At 43.5% G+C, this 17,538-nt stretch overlaps 1 protein-coding gene across 2 annotated transcripts in view; it reads left to right on the top strand.

Moving 5' to 3' along the window:
- The window catches only part of SCG3 (secretogranin III), a 35,177-nt gene extending 19,003 nt beyond the window's left edge, over window positions 1-16,174 (top strand). The window contains exons 10-12 of one of the 2 annotated variants that reach the window (XM_012928344.2): window positions 1,036-1,173; window positions 9,851-9,931; window positions 15,854-16,174. In XM_012928344.2, coding sequence (XP_012783798.2) covers window positions 1,036-1,173; window positions 9,851-9,931; window positions 15,854-15,972 — 338 coding nt within the window. In that variant the 3' untranslated portion in view covers window positions 15,973-16,174. Of the gene's footprint in view, window positions 1-1,035; window positions 1,237-9,850; window positions 9,932-15,853 lie in introns of both variants that reach the window. The other variant, XM_058665343.1, reaches the window with a different exon arrangement.
- The last annotated feature ends 1,364 nt before the right edge of the window (window positions 16,175-17,538 follow it).

Raw genomic sequence — 17,538 nt, 5'->3', positions numbered from 1 at the left:
GTTGGCTCAGTTCCGACCATTGTAGCCATTTGCGGAGTGAACCAGCAGATGAAAGATCTACCTCTCTGTTTCTGCTTCTCTCTGTAGAGCTACCTTTTCAATAACATCTTTTTTATTAAAAAAAAAAGATGTATGTATGTATGTATGTATGTATGTATTTATAAGAGCTACAGAAAGAGAGAAAGATTGAGGGAGAGACAAAGATTTATATCCACTGATTTACCCCACAAATGGCTGCAACAACCAGGGCTGGGTTAACCAAAGCAGAATCCAAGAGCTTCATGTGGGTCTCCCATGTGGGTAGCAGAGACACAGAAACTTAGCTCATCTTATACTGAGCTGGATCAGAAATGAAGCAGTTGGGACTTGAATGGGTACACATATGGGATGCCAGTATTGCAGGCAGCAGCTTAACTTCATTTGCAACAATGGCAACCCCAAAACACAGCTATTTTTAAGTCTGTTTTTAAGTGAGACATGAACAAGGCTTAATATCTTTCTAGCAGCAAAACTCCAAGTCTCTGCTTACTTTTAGGATGCCCCAGGGTAAAGGAGTATGGAAAAAAGAGGACAGCAGGGAAAGCTTCACAGAGTCCTAAATCCTTGGGTGCTACTCTGAATAAATAGGCCTTAGGAAAAAGATATAAGGTCAAGGTGAGTTTGAGCACTAATAGTTATTCTCATTTAGGATAAAAACTTGACAAATTTATTTTGAGAATTGGCATACCCACGTGAGTACCTAAAGAACTTGAAGTAAGAAAGATAGCCTGCCCCCATGACACAGTAACAGAAGGGAAGCAATACTACATTAGAATGCGGAAGCTGGGGACTTGCTTCTGCTCTCCTGTCAACTCAGCAGGTGATCTTATGCACCTGATCTCAGGTTCCTTTTCTGTCCAGATGGGAAAGAGGGTGTTAGACAATCACGAAGATTCCATTCTACCTCCACCTTTTCAGAAAAGTCTGCATTGGCATTAGGAATGAATTAACAGATAGGAAATAGGTTTATAATGACACTGAACAATCTGATCACAGCCCCGTCTGAGAAGAGTCCTGAGGAAACTGACAGCACCAAGGAAGAAGCTGCCAAGATGGAAAAGGAATATGGAACCTTAAAGGATTCCACCAAGGAGGACAGCTCCAACCTGGGAGGAAAGGCAGATGAACCAAAAGGTATGAATGTGCCAACTGTGGTTGGCAGTGAAATTGGGAAAGCGAGAGCTTTCACTGTCCAAGGTAAGGTGGCCCCAAAACAAGCTCCTACACATCTGAACCTCAGCATGATCCATGGAGTAGATTTAAGATTTAGCATGTGATACCTTTATCTGAAAGGAAATCTGTTCAGTAGTTTTGAGTCTCATGGAAGGGCAAACTGGTTTCATCTCTTGATGGTCTTTGGTGTCAAACTTCTAGGCTTGGAGATGAATATTCATGAGGATTTGTGCACTATTTAATTGTCCAACCTGTAATCTTTCAGATGTATTGAACAAAATGTCTTCAGACTTATTTAACTCTCTTGTAAATAGTCACATACTGCTTACTCACATGGTTGTCAAAATTGATGGATTTAACCAAATTTCCATAATTATTTAGCCAATGATTATAAACTAACGAGCACTTTTAAGGATCTGATTAAAATAACAAATCCAATTACCAAATATCTTTAGATGTCCTAAATGTATCTATGTGATATAAAGTTTACATCTTCCTAAGATTTTGAAGCTTTCCTGTGTCCTGAAGGGCAAGTTTCCACAAGGTTACACATTCTAAGTGATTGTCCCTATGATTTTGGATCAGGCTGTGAGATCTGACTATATAATTCAGGGGGTCAAACTCCTTTCAGTACCAAGTTGACATCAAAATATCCTTTTCATATTCTCCTGAAACTTGCTGTGTTTGTCAGAGGTCGTGAACAGATGGTTGGAGTCTACCTTCTTGTTCTGTCACTATGATATATTGACCTCTTCCATGAATCAGAACCTTATTTACATCTTTCAGTAATTCGTTATTCCCTGGGAGCTGAGGGACTGGGCAAGAGCCCCCTCACTGGATACCAAGCTAATTGATCATCTGAAACCATGCTCTTGGCTCTGTTTGTAATGATTGTTACATGTAAGTACTGGTGGGGATGAATGAAGGAACTCCGCTTCTTCCTTGTTGTACAATGAGACCACACTCATCCTCTTCTTGGGATAGCTCCTAATTTTGAAGGAACTGTTGGCTCATTTATAGGTTCCCAACCCCATGTCTCTTTCTCACACAGTCAGACACAGATTAATGTCAACATTTGGCAATGACCAGGAGGGAATGAGCGAAGCTGAAACCAGGAGCTGAGAACTCAACCCAGGCCTCCCATGTGGGTCACAAGGATACAGTTACTTGAGCAGATCACCTGCTGCTCTCCTCCCCCCACAGGATGTACTTCAGCAGGAAACTGGAATCAGGAGCAGAGCTGGGACTCAAACCCACATATGGGATAGAGGCATCCTGCCCCCCAGGCCAAACACCTGCTCTGCTTCCTCAAAAGATCATCTTGGCTTCCTGGCAACAAGACTCCCTCTCAATTTTCATTTACAAAGACTTTAAATCAGTCCCTTTCAAGGAATCTCGGTCCTTCTGTAGAAAATGCAATTGCAGACCTAAGCCCAGGTTATATGGGTGATATTGGGCAAGTATGCAGTTTTTATTGCAGCCATTGGATCTTTTTTTGAGTCAGGGCTAGAAAAAGAAATTTCTGCTTAACCTATCAAGTTTACACTGTCTCTTAGAAGCTTATGAAGTTTTAGATTATTGTGTTCTTTGTTTTAAAAAGGATTTATTTTTATTGCAAAGTCAGATATATATTGAGACGAGGAGAGACAAAGAAAAAGATCTTCCGTCCAATGCTTTACTCCCTAAGTGACCGCAACAGCCAGAGCTGAGCTGATTCGAAGCCAGGAGCCAGAGGCTCTTCCAGGTCTCCCATGCAGGTGCAGGGTCCCAAAGCTTTGAGTTGTCCTCAACTGCTTTCCCAGGGAGCTGGATGGGAAGCAAAGCTGCCGGGATTAGAAGTGTAGCTGCCGGGATTAGAACTGGTGCCCATATGGGATCCTGGAGTGTTCAAGGCAAGGACTTTAGCTACTAGATCACCGCGCCCTATTGTGTTTTTCTTTAGCATGAATTTCATGTTTGTAGGTACATTCTGGAGAGTTAATAACCTTTTGTTTTTAAAGACATTAATTTATTTGAAAGGCAGAGTTAGAGAGAGGGAGGGAGGGATAGAGAAGGAGAGAAAGGTTTTTCACCTGTACTCCCCAGTGTCAGCAACTGCCTGGGCTGGAAGTCAGAAGCCAGAACTCTTTCGAGGTTTCATCGTGGGGGCAGAAGCCTAATCACTTTCCTAGGTGCATTTGCAGGGAGTTGGATCAGAAGCAGAACCTCTGGACTTGAACTGACCAATACAGGAAGCCAGTGTGCAGGAGGCTTAATCCATTGTGCTAACGTGCCAGCCTCATTTGTTTGCATTTAAGGTGACTTTACTGGTGCTTTGATCAAAGGCTATTTTACTTTCTCTGCTATAAACCACTTGCCTGTAGAAAGCAAAATGAAAGTGTCTATGTCGGTGAAGGCAAGGCTGCCTGGCTTGCCTGAAGTATTTATTCAGCAATAAATAAACATTTATTCTAATAGCATTCTGGCCCTGTGCTTAGAGGCAGCTACAGCAGGGGCCTAAGAACCAAAACTGCCTTTGAGGACTCAGGTAAGCCTAAAGTGAGTGACCCAGAATGTTTTTAACCCAGACAATGGCCAAGTGCAACATCAGCCATTTATCTCTGAGCCAAGCTTGGGCACAAGCATGGGCTCCTTGCACAGTAGAAGAGCAGATGAGGTAATGGCCCAACTAAAACCACTTAAGGAAATGATTGTGAACAGAACCCAGTGTCCAGGGGTTTTGGGGGCAGTCTGTCTTGGTTTGCAGTGTGAGAGGATGGTCCCATCTAGCTACAGCAAATGCCAAGGATCTTCAGATAATTCATAGAAAATGCATATGACGAAAAAAACTATCCATGGACTTCACTTTTTTTTTTGGCACCAAACGTATCTTATTTTTAATCCCATTTTCTGCAAAGTTTTTGAAATGTACTCACCTTTATTAATGAGGCCCATCATGTACTGGGTCCTGTGACTGATACAAATAAAATTAAAACTCATAGCAGCAATAATAATACCTTCCGTTTCTATAACTCTTTCGTTTACAAAACATGTTTATATGCATCTGGTTGCTGATTTCATACAAAAGAAAAAAAAGCCCACTTTAATTACCATGGTGAAAAATGACACTCATTTTTGAATATAGTTTTTGTTAGGCTATTTGAATGCTTGCATCCTACTGGGATTTGCATATGAATTTTTTTAAAGTGTTGACTACTGATTGGTGAAATCATTTGAATGATTCAATAGTTATTTTTAAATTTAGGGATATGACAATGACATAGAAATTTATTTTAATCCCAACATACTTATAAAGTTGCTTAATTTTTCAAAGAAATTGTTCTTTGAAGGCCAAAGAAAAGTACTTTATAACTTTATTCCATTATCTAAGAGTGGCTCTTTTTGCCAGTTGCATGTTTATTCCTACACTTCTGGTCTATGAGTCACGGAAAATCTTTTGTGAAGTCATCCAAGGGATGAGATAAACATTAGAACACCCAGAAACTCATTCCAGTACTATGCATGTGTCAAATTTATGTCCAGATAGTGAAATCAAGTTAAAGAAGGGGATCTCTAAGATAATTTCACCTAAATACCCTATCTTTCCCATATCTTTATAACAGATGCTAAAAAAGCTCTCAAATTTAATGAATATTAAACTGAAACTAAATTGACTAACACATATGGATGCTGTCTCTCTTTAAGCAAAAGAGAGGGGACAGTTTGTGCCTGCATCCAGGTCCCAAGCCATTCTTCTAGAAATGTCTTAACAGTTCTGAGTGTAATTTTCTCCTCTCTGAGTTGGCAAAATGAGTCAGAAACTTAGCATGTGCCCAGGAGACTTACATATCAACGTGGGTCTTTCACGGATAGCCAAGGAAAAATTCTTGCCATATGTAGAAGCCATGAGTCTTTTTTTTAGAATTCACCCTTTTAAAATTCACCTTTTAAAAAAGAATTTATTTATTATTGGAAAGGCAGATCAGATTTACCACGAGAACAAGAGACAGACAGAAAGATCTTCCATCCTCTGGTTCACTCCCCAGATGGACAAGGATCCAGGCGCTTCTTCTGGGTCTCTGACATGGGTGCAGGGTCCCAAGGCTTTGGGTCATCCTCCACTGCTTTCCCAGGCCCTAACCAGGGACCTGGATGGGAAGTGGAGCAGCCAGGACACAAACTGGCATCTGTATGGGATCCTGGCACATACAAATTGAGGATTTAGCCAGGCCCAGAATTCACCCTTTAATTTACAGATTAGTAAAGCAATCTTCCAGAAAAGGGAGTAACTTAGCAAAGATGGAGTGGAAGAGCTGGGCCTTGAACTTGTGTCTCCTGACACCCAATCCAGTGCTCTTCCATCTGCATTTCCTGGACCATTCTTGCTACCAGTCTCATTTACTTTGTCTTGAAGTCCAAAGTTGTAGTCATCCGGCCCATGAGTCTAAACCCCTTTTGACAGAGTGGATATTTTCAGGAGATGCCATCATTAAGAGATGAATGGTGCGCGTCTCCATACTTTTGTGGAGGGAGGAGCAGTCAGGACAGATTCATGTATGCACAAAGAGATTTCTCATGCAGTGTTGAAAATGGAAACAGCTGGGAACGCTGGGCTACATCTTGACTCTGGCCCTCTTCCCATCTGCCTGAGCATATGTTTTAAGGCTTGTGCCACATTACCTCAGCAATGAGCTATTTTTTTCCAAAGGAAGCTGACATAAATGGGGGAAAAGTAGTCCCGCTTTCCCAAGGGGACTCTCGTAGGCTTTCAGCACACGCTGTGTAAATAAAAGATGGGCTCTGCAAGCTCCCAGGAAATGAACGTGTAAACAGAAGGCAGCTGCTTCCCTGGGAACAGAGAGCACCTGGTGGTAGCCCGGTGTTCACCCTGCCCAGTGCTCCAGGCTCTGTCCGTAGCCCCCAGCACCAGCGGCAGGGGTTCCCACACTGTTTCGCCTGGAATTGTCTCGGGTGGTTAGAAAATACTGACACAAGCTTGGTCCCTGCTCCTAGAAATGCTAAGTTGTTGAGAGAAGTGACCTGGGCTTGGGAATTTAAAAGCACTGCTAGGGGCCAGTATTGTAGCACAGTGCGTTAGGCTCCCACCAGCATCCTGTATAAGTGCCAGGTCCCTGACACCCCCATGGGAAACTGAAAGAGTTCAAGTTTCCTGACATCAACCTGGCCCAGGCCTGGCCGTTGGCGGCCATTTGAGAAGTGAACTCTGTTTCTATAACTCTGACTTTCAAATAAATAAACAGATCCTTAAAAACAAAACAAAAGAAAAAGTTTGGACCCGGCGGTGTGGCCTAGTGGCTAAAGTCCTCGCCTTGAACATGCCGGATCCCAAATGGGCGCCGGTTCAAATCCCGGCAGCTCCACTTCCCATCCAGCTCCCTGCTTGTGGCCTGGGAAAGCAGTCGAGGACGGCACAAAGTCTTGGGACCCTGCACCTGTGTAGGAGACCCGCAAGAGCTCCTGGCTCCTGGCTTCAGATTAGCGTAGCACTGGCCGTTGCGGTCACTTGGGGAGTGAATCATCGGACGGAAGATCTCCCTCTCTGTCTCTTCTCTCTGTATATCTGACTTTGCAATAAAAATAAATAAATCTTAAAAAAAAAAGGAAAAAAAAAGCTCTGTTAAATAATTTTTTAAGTCGTTTGCTTAATTTGAGAGGCCGGGGGCAGGGGAAGGGAGAGAGAGAAAGAGAAGAAAAGAAAGAGCTCTCCCATCTGCTGGTTCACTCCTCAAGTTGCCACAGTAACTGGGACAGAATGGGCCAAAGCTGTGAGCCAGGAATACAAACAAGGTTCCCATGGGGGGAGGGGGTCAGGAACCCAGTTGCAGAGTCAGCACTGTTGCCTCCTGCAGTCTACAGTAACAGGAAGCTGGAGCCAGAGCTTGGCAACCAATTTGAATGTGCAGATGCTGGAGGACCACTGCCAGTGACAACACTTGGTACTAACTCCATCTAGTCCAACCTCTGTTTTTCCTAAGGTACCTCCGTAGGAAAAGAGGGGTCTGACTAGATGGGCGGAGACCTGAAGCAACGATGAAGATCTCCGGCATGCTGGGAGGGCTCCTCATGCTTTTGAAAGCTATTCATAGTTTCTGCTGAATTGTCTGTAACCTCTTACTGCCTCCTGGCTCCATGTTACAATTAGACAAACACCTGTAATAACCTACAAGTCTGTTCAGATGAACAGCACCTAGGAAATGGCTTCCTTGTATATATAAAAAGACAGACTTCTGTCATCAACGTGTACCAATATCTATTAGCTATTACTGAAACTTCAATCACAAAGGTGCTGATAGATAGATTGTATTGCCCACATCCTCGTATCATGTTATAGTGAAAGTAAGTTTCCAATAACCTTGGTGATGAAAAGGAGAGATGATAATAGCTATCAATGCAAAAGACCAGTGGGACAGAAGTGCTCACAGTCACGTGAAGTTGAGTCCGCCCAGGAGCGTAATTTAGGCCCAGTTTGTCCTTGGACCACAACACTAGGATTATTGAGTCTAGAAGTTCTGCATGATGACACAGCATGACCACTGCTGGAACCTGGGCTGCCTGAGGATTTCCCTACACCTTTTAGAAGTTGGACTAAAGTTTGCGGAAATCGTTTTTTATCATTTCAGATATGCTCTTTGGCCTTTTAAAATGGAAAAGCTGATTCTATCACTATTTATGAATTTCTGGAAAATTTGGGTGGAATAATGTAGCTTCTCCAGATAATAAACATTTATGAAATTTAAAAAAAAAGAAAAGAAAAATCCTTCTAGTCTAAAAGATGAATGGGACCCGGGTCTCCTTAGCAGCTCCAGGTTCATTCTGGCTCCAGCCCTTGCTCAGTCGTGTCCCCTTGCTTACGCCATGTAGCTTCTCCAAGCCCGAGTTTCCTTGTCAGTAAACCCAGGAATGATACTGGTTTCCTAGAGTTCTCTACAGATCACGTTTTGTAAGAATATGGCCTGGCTAGCACATTCGTGTTTTCACTTGTTTCTCATATACCTATCATTTGAACCCAGAATTCATTAAATTTTAAGTCTTTCAAGCAGAGACTTCATTTTCATTGAGAGAGAGAGACAGAGACAGAGAGAGAGGTGGGGTGGGCGGGCATTCGGCCAAGCCGTTGAGACTCTATTAGGATTTTTGTGTTACGTATCAGAGTGTCTGCATTGCGTATCTGCCCCGTCCTCTTCACTACAGCTTCCTGCCAGCGCAGCCCGTGCAAGGCAATGGTGATGGCTCACGCAGCCGCCTCCTCCCACCTGCGTGGGTGGACCTGGATTGAATTCTTGGCTTCCACCTTCAGCCACTCAAACCATTGATGACATTTTTTTCGGGGGGGGGGAGGGTGTGAACCAATTAATAGGAATCCCCTCCCTCCTCCTCTCTCTTTTTGGCTCTCAAAAATTTCTTTAAAAATTTATTTCTTGTTAGCGGAAAGACAGATTTACAGAGAGAAAGAGAAACAAAAAGAAAGATCTTTCATCTGCTGTTTCACACCCCAGATGATCCCAATAGCTGGAGTTGGATCCAAAGCCAGGAGCCTGGAGCTTCTTCCAGCTCTCTCGCGTGGGTCATCTTCTGTTGCTTAACCCATTGCGCCACAAAACCAGCCCCCAGTCTTGTTTCTAACCTGTAGCAAACTCATTCTGTGATGTGAATGGGTAATGTCAAGATATGAATGAAACTAGTATTGTCATATTTTCAGACGTTCCATGCCATTTCTATGGATAATTACTTTCTGAGTGAAGCACAGCCTAGTAAGGTAATGCTGAGACTCCTTTTTTTTTAAACAGGTTTTTATCATTTCTTTCTTTATTTGCTTGTTTATTTATATCTGAAAGGCAGAGAGACAGAGAGGGGTGTGTGTGCAGGCAGGGGAGAGGGACAGAGACAGAGACAGCCGGGGTGGATCAGGCTGGAGCCAGGAGCCCAGAACTGTATCTGGTGACAGGGTTCCATGTACTCGAGTTGTCAATCACTGCCCCCTCAGATGCTTTCACAGGAAGCTGATGCAGAGGTGGAATAGCTGGAACTGGCATTCTGATATGAGATGTGGGTATCCCATACAGTGGCTTAACCCATTGAGCCACAAAGCCTGCCCTGAGACATTGGTGTTGAATCGTTTTACACTGACTTCCCTCCAAGGCCGATCCTGATAGAAGGGTTTGGAGTGAAGCAGTGTAACTAGCAGGTGACCTCAGGAAGCACTTGAAATGCTTGCAGGACTGTTTTTGAAGGTGACCGAGTCTTTCCGTATTTGCCTGTGATTTAGTCCTTGGCCTGAGGAAGCTCCTCAGGTGCAAAGAATCATCCCTAACCAGGAATGACCCAAGCTAACAACCATAGGAACCCACTGTATGGTAAACTGAGCCAATCCACTCCTCTGCCCAGATACAGAACTGTACTTTGTTTCTGCATGGCACTAGTGCCCCTTGACAATTACCAGCTTGTCTCCTGGGATCTTGTGCCACCCGTTTCCTCGGCCCCTCCCCCATGTCCTCATATATATGGCATGCACACTGCCCACTCTGGGGCACAACCTGAGTGTTCCACAGGTCTAGTATTACGATCTCGCACATTAAGTGGGATCTTTAAGATGGTGAAATCTTGGGACTATCTGATGTGGTTCTCCTGCTTTTTCTAGGCAAAACAGAAGCCTATTTGGAAGCCATCAGAAAAAATATCGAGTGGCTGAAGAAACATGAGAAAAAAGGAAATAAAGAAGGTATGGCTCTTGGTTGCACATTACACTCTTCCCCCATCTGTGAAGGGTGTAATATAAAGCCCACATTTGTTTTGCCTGGGCTGACACTTCTCACAACTCCATAGACTCCAGACACCCCACAGGTGCCTTGGGACAAAACTTCTACTTCTTTGATTATTATTATCATTACTCTTTTATCAGTCTTTCACACGAAGGCATTTTTTTCCTTTGTGTTTTTATTAGGGAAAAAACCCAAGCAAAAGTAGAGTAAAAACTGTAATGAATACCTATGTGCCTGTCACCCACCTCTCATAGTGATGAGCATTTGCCAATGTTGTGTTAGCCACTCTTCCCTTGGAGTATTTTCAACGAGGGCATTTTTCTAAGCATACATGAGTATTAGGTGCATTGGAATCACTCCAGCACTCCCACTCGGAGTGGAGTAATACAAACACAGAACCAAGTCCTGTTCTGAGGTGCAGATGTGTGAAGGACTGTGAGACGCAGCCCCCCCATCCCTCAGAGGGCTCCCAGCATCAACAACACATGCTCAGTGTTAGCCTAGATCCTGACAGGTGCAATAGCTCAAGGAGGTGGGAGGAGGCGGTGGGTCTTCTTACTGAGACAGAGTCAGGACAAGGGGACCAGGAAAGCCTTCTCTGGAAAAGTAAGGAAGGATCTGCCAAGTGCTTAGAGATGGAGGCCAAGGAAACACAGGGCCCTGAGACACAAAGAGATAGAAGAGAAGGGTATGTTCAAGGCACCACAGCCATTCGTTTGTCCAGGAATACCGAGGTCTGCGGGCGGGAAAATAGGCAGTTGACAAATATCGGGCAGGAAGACACTGTGTTTTCAGCACCCTGTTAGCTGGTGAGCTTCTAAATTGAGTGAGATGGAGACAGTTTTCAAGTATTTGCACATTTTATTTGGCTCAAAATAGTGTGAGTTCCCAGGTTGTCATATCTATTAAAATCACAGGAACCATATTTTGGCACATCTATCACCAACTGAAGATACACTGAGTTTAATGTACCATGAAGGCAGAAAAGAATGCAGCTAACTAAGTCACAATAGGCCATCCACGACTGCAGTGTTTAAAGTTCATCTTACAAATCAATATAAGTCAGCCCGTAGGGAGTATAAATTGTGTGGTACACTGATGTGGAATATTGATGTTACTGACTTTGCTGATTAGCATATGAATCACACCACTGTCATAACCAAAAACATCCCAAAGTTCAATCTTCCTGTTGCTAAAATAACGGATATAATGAAGTGTGGAACCTTAAAGGTCCTTGCAAACAGAAAGCTCTTAGAGCAAACTTTACAATGATGAAGTTTTGCTGAATAATCTCTTTTGGCTCTAAAAAGTGAGGCCCCTATGGAATATGCTCACTCTTTTTCAAAATTTGCCTTTCATTAGAAAAAACAGAGGGACACTCAGAGACAGAGCTCTACCCACTTGTTCACTCCCCAGATGCCTGCAGCATCCAGGGCTGGGCCCGCCAATCCAAGCACCTTGCATCTCCGTCAGGCTGCCATTTGAGTTGCAGGGACACAAGCACTTGAACCATCAACTGCCATCTCTCATGATGTGCTTTAGCAGGAAACTGGTTCAGAAGTAGAGGAACCAGGACTCAAATCAAGCATTCCAATATAAGAGACAGGCATCCCAAGTAATGGCTTGTCTGCTGTACCAAGAGCTTGTCCCGGAATATGCTATGAAAGACAGAGAGGGCTCACTCTCCAGTGCCCTCATTCCTGTATGTGTCCTGCTTAATTTTGGTCCTTTCTCAAGTCTGGAGGGATCTACTCAGTGGCTGCGGCTATGAGCAAGAAGCTTACTGTTGGTTCTGACCTTTGGTTTATTTTATTCATTTATTAATTAATTTGTTTGTTTTCTGCTTATTTGAGAGGCAGTCAGAAAGAGCTCCCATCTACTGGTTCACTCCCCCAAATGCTGCTAACAGCTGGGATGGGGCCAGGCTAAAATTAGGAGCTAGGAATTCAATCCAGATCCCCCAAATGGGATGCAAAGACCCTACTACTTGAGAAATCGCCACTGCCTTCAGGGGTGTACATTAGTAGGAAGCTAGAATTTGAAGTAAAGCTAAGATTCCATCATTATTTTCCAATGCAGGATTGAGGTGTCCCGAGCAGCATCTTAACGACTGTACTAAAGGCCCACCCTTGGCCTCTTTTAGCCACTGCTGATGACCTGTGCTTGGCAGGGCCCCAAGTGACCTGAATCCCTTACACAAGCCTAGGAAAGGAAGGGGTGAATGCAGTGATAGTGAAGAGGACAAAATCTTACACAGTGTCTTTTAAAGAAGTGAATCCTTTTCTATTTTTAAAACTTTAGTATTTATATCAAAGGGAACAGATTGTCTTCATATATACAGTGTGAAGAGCATACCGATGCTTTTCATCTCCCCCTCCTCTCTTCCTGCCCTCCCTTCTCCTTCCTGTCTGATCTTCCTTTTTAATTTTTACAATGACATACTTTCAGTTTACTTTATAATCACAAGGTGATCCTTCCACTCACTTAAAATTTCATCAAATAATGGGTAGGAAAAACACTATTCCTAAGAGGAAGTAGTAAGCAATACTCAGAGGTCAATCTCACTCATGTGCATTCCACTTCTTGTACTCTGTTACCACAAAACATACAATATTTGTTAACTGGCTTACTTCAATGGTTTCCATTTGCACCTATTTTGTTGCAAAAAAACAATTCCATTCTTTTTTTTTTATGGATGAGTAGTAGTCCATAGCATGAATACATCACAATTTCTTTCTCAGATCATCACTCGATAGACATCTAGGTTGATTCTATATCTTAACTATTGTGAGTTGAACTGTTAAATCTTTTTCTTCTTTAAGTCCTATGAACTACAAACCTCGTTTTAGGTTAGCAAGGTTGACTGCTGGCCCGTGTACTCTATCAGCCACATAGGACAGAGATGAAATTCCCAGGGCCTTTTCCCTCGCCCCATGCTGTTTTCACAGTTGTCCGTGGGAGTGTGCCTTTTGTTCCATTAGATGTTGGCACTGCACCTAACTCTGAGTATCAGTGATGAGCCCTTTCAGTCAGGAGTCAAGGAATCATCTCAGGACATACACACAAACTGTGTTCAGTGTTATTGTCTCATTCATTACTGGGACAAAGGGAAAATTTTAAAAAAGAACATCAAAAGCAAACATTTAGTGAACTTGGCTGGGCAACCAACAGATGCATTATTGTCAGTATTTCACGGCTGTGCAATGGTCGAAGCCCTGACACCAGACAGATCCGGGTCAGAACTTGACTCTGCTACTACCTGACCAGATGACTTTCACTGTCCAGTTCTCTAAAACGGGGATGGTAATCTTATTTCCTGGGGCTTGGGGAGGAGCAAGTAAGATGGAGGAGTGAAATGCTCCATTCGAATTCTCTCTTTATATCCCTATGGCTGTGTCCTAAGGAGGAGAGGAAATGCCCCTCCTGACACAGAGGAAATGAGCTTACCTTGCTGTAGTCAACAGTGCCTGTAGAGATCTTCACGAATCCTTTCCCTTTGACACAGGGGCTTGGAGAGAAGTGGTCCAGCTTCAGACCATGTTCAGGCGGGCCAAGGATGGCCATGGAGCACTCTGCACTTCTATACTCCCCATCTCTTCTCTCTCTGCTCTTTATAGCCTGACAGCAGGCAGGGTTCTAATCTGCTCATTTACAATTATAATGTGTAACACTTAAAGAATCATGGAAAGATGTGGGGTTTGGGGACTTCAGAAAGATGCTGCCAGAAGTCTGCAGACAGTATGCTTCTATATCTGGAAAACCCAAAGGCTCCACCAAAATACTGAGCTGATCAACAAATTTAGTAACATTGCAGAATAAGGAAGTTGACATACAAATGCCATTAGTAATTTCATATACCATTAATGAACTAGCTGAAAAATAAATCAAGAAAGCAATCCTATTCACAGTAGCAATGAGAAAGAGAAAGAATGAGAGAAACCTTGGAATACATTTAACCAAGGAAGCAAAAGACTTTTACAAAGAAAATTACAAAATACTGGTGAAAGAAATTGAAAAAGACACAAAAAGATAGAAACCCCTCCCCATGTTCATGAACTGAAAGAACTACTATTGTTAAAATATTCATACTACCTGAAATTTACAGATTCAGGGCAATTCCCATTACAATTTTAGTGGCATTCTTTATAGAACTATAAAAACAATCCTAAAATGCATATGGAAGCACGAAAGACTCCCAAATAGCTAACACAATCTTAAGCAAGAAAGAAGGAATCAGGGAGCATTGCAACACCTGATTTCAATACTGCAGAACTGTGATAACCCAGACAGAAAGAGCTGTGGTATAAAAACAGACACCTAGGGCCCGGCACCATGGCCTAGCGGCTAAAGTCCTCACCTTGAACAAAACGGGATCCCATATGTGCTGGTCCTAATCCCAGTGGCCCTGCTTCCCATCCAGCTCCCTGCTTGTGGCCTGAGAAAGCAGTGGAGGGCGGCACAAAGTGTTGGGACCCTGCACCCACGTGAGATACCCGGAGGAAGCTCCTGGCTCCTGGCTCCTGGCTTCGGATTGGCTCAGCACCAGTCATTGAGGTCACTTAGGGAGTGAATCATCGGACGGAAGATATTTCTCTCTGTCTCTCCTCCTCACTATATGTATCTGCCTTTCCAATAAAAATAAATAAATCTTAAAAACAGACACATACACCAGTGAGCAGATTCGAGATCTCAGAAGCAAAGCCAGGGCCTATCTATAGCCAGCTTACATTTTGACAAAGGCACCAAAAACAGAATGGACAGAGAGCGATTCTTGCAATAAATGGTGTGGGGAAACTGGAATATCCATATGCACAAATATGCTTGACTCCTACCCCAGGCAGAAGAGCTATTTTCAAAAAGCAGAAACATTGAGGAGAGTGCAGAGGAATTCTCAGACAATGTGGCTGAGGATGTAAACTAATGCACCCGTTACAGAGACCTGTGTGGGGGTTCCTTAAAAAACAGTAGCTAGAACTACCATCTAATGTAGTTACCCCATTTCTGGGCATATGTCCAAAGGAAATGAAACGAACATGGCAGATCCCTGCACGCCCATGTCTGTTGCAGCACAACAACCATAACTTTTTCCAGCTCTGTGATTTTAAATAAGGCACTTAAGCTGCAAGTACTCCAAGCATGGTTTCTGGCACAGGAACAAGGGCATCACCTTAGAACTTGTTTAAAACACAAATTCTGGGTCCTGGCAAAGTGGCTCAGTTGGCTAATCCTCTCCCATTCAAGCACCAGGATCCCATCTGGGTGCCAGTTCATGTCCAAGCTGCTCCACTTCCCATCAGGCTTCCTTCTGGTGGCCTGGGAAAGCTGTAGAAGATCGCCCAAATCATTGGGACCTTGCACCCACCTGGGAGATCTGGAAGAAGCTTCTGGCTTCTGGCCTCAGACTGGCTCAACTCTGACCGTTGCAACCATCTGGAGAGTGAACCAGTAAATAGAAGATCTTTCTCTCTGTATTTCCTTCTCTCAGTAAATCTGCCTTTCCAATAAAAAAAATTAAAATAAATCTTATTTTTAAAATCCCACAAATTCTGGGTTCCCATCCCAGATTTACTGAATAAAGACCCCGCATTTCTTCAAGAGCCCAAGGTGATTGTTGTATACATTAAAATCTGCTAAGCCCTGATCTGTGAACCAGTTCCCTATTGGATGAAATGTGCTGGTTCTTTGTGATGAAGAGTGAGATAAGACAGCATACACGTAAACATTCCTTTAAGCCATCAGTTGCTGCACAAATGCCAAGAATGAACATGCCTCCCCATTTGATGGGGAGTGGTGGCCAAACTCTTCCTGGTTAATGCTCCTCGCTGTAATGGAATGGGTCTTTCCTGATACTTGCTCGTAATACTCCTAATCATGTTTTCCAGATTATGACCTTTCCAAGATGAGGGACTTCATCAGCCACCAAGCCGACGCATATGTGGAGAAAGGCATCCTTGACCAGGAAGAAGCCAAGGCCATCAAGCGCATTTATAGCAGCCTGTAGAGGTGACGAAGGCCCCGGGTTTCTGTCAACTGTTTGAGAAAACACAGCAGAACTGAAGACACTCCTAACTCGTGATTCAAGTTGCTTTGACCCAAGAAATATTAGAAAGTGCTTAATTTACCATAATTAACCTATTCTTAAAGTGGTTAATATGTAGCTTTCTTGCCATTAAATCTGAGAAGTAAAGTTGTATGTAAGCTGAGATTTTGTATCTAGAATCCTTATTTCTTCATAGATTCACATTTTAGAACCAGATAACTTGCCCTGGAAAAGCCTTTAAAGGACTGAACTGATAAGTAATCCTCCCTACTGTCTCACACAGGAACAGACCCTGAGGAATGGAAGGGCTGTCTTCAAGCCCTGCTGGGATCGAAGCACCTTGTGAAAGGTGTCTTTTTTTTTTTTAAAAGATTTATTCATTTTATTACAGCCAGATATACACAGAGGAGAGACAGAGAGGAAGATCTTCCGTCCGATGATTCACTCCCCAAGTGGGCCGGTGCGCGCCGATCTGAAGCCGGAAACCTGGAACCTCTTCTGGGTCTCCCACGCGGGTGCAGTGTCCCAATGCATTGGGCCATCCTTGACTGCTTTCCCAGGCCACAAGCAGGGAGCTGGATGGGAAGTGGAGCTGCCGGGATTAGAACCGGTGCGTATATGGGATCCCGGGGCTTTCAAGGCGAGGACTTTAGCCGCTAGGCCACGCCGCCGGGCCCGTGAAAGGTGTCTATTCCCAGAGTTCATTTCCACCTGCAGTTCCCACTTGGCAAATGAAATAAATTCTCGATTTCCATAGTCTCTATGCCTTAAGGAGAGCCACCACATGAATTTTTTTTTTTTATGCCGGGCCGTAAAAATAAATCTTTAAAAAAAAAAAAGAAAAACACCCCAAAGGATCATATATAAATGAATGAAAAAAGGGAAAGTGAAAACAAGGAATCAGAAAGTCATTTTGCTCTACAAATAGCAAACTCCATGTGGATATTTGGGACAGTAAGTGAAGAAAACTTTTGTGAAAGCCTAAGGGTGTATTTAACATGTTAGTACAATAGAAATGGAGACCAAAAAAACAAAAAAAAATTTAACTGGGCCCGGCGGCGTGGCCTAGCGGCTAAAGTCCTCGCCTTGAACGCCCCAGGATCCCATATGAGCGCCAGTTCTAATCCCAGCAGCTCCACTTCCCATCCAGCTCCCTGCCTGTGGCCTGGGAAAGCAGTGGAGGACAGCCCAAGGCTTTTGGACCCTGTACCCACGTATGAGACCCGGAAGAGGTTCCTGGTTCCCGGCTTTGGATCGGCGCAGCACCGACTGTTGTGGTCACTTGGGGAGTGAATCACTGGACGGAAGATCTTCCTCTCTGTCTCTCCTGCTCTCTGTACATCTGACTTTGTAATAAAAAAAAAAAACTTAACTGTATATGATATGATACTTGAAGTTTACTACAATAACCTATACACAGCATTACAGTAAGATCACAATTATGTGGATATAAATCCAAATCAATTCAAATGCTTTCAGTGACTACACAATGTCCTATAATAAGATGACATAACAATGAAATCCAAA

This window comes from Ochotona princeps, chromosome 6, assembly GCF_030435755.1.
Source record: "Ochotona princeps isolate mOchPri1 chromosome 6, mOchPri1.hap1, whole genome shotgun sequence".
Taxonomy (NCBI): Eukaryota; Metazoa; Chordata; class Mammalia; order Lagomorpha; family Ochotonidae; genus Ochotona; species Ochotona princeps.
This window is presented reverse-complemented; position numbering and strand designations above follow the sequence as displayed.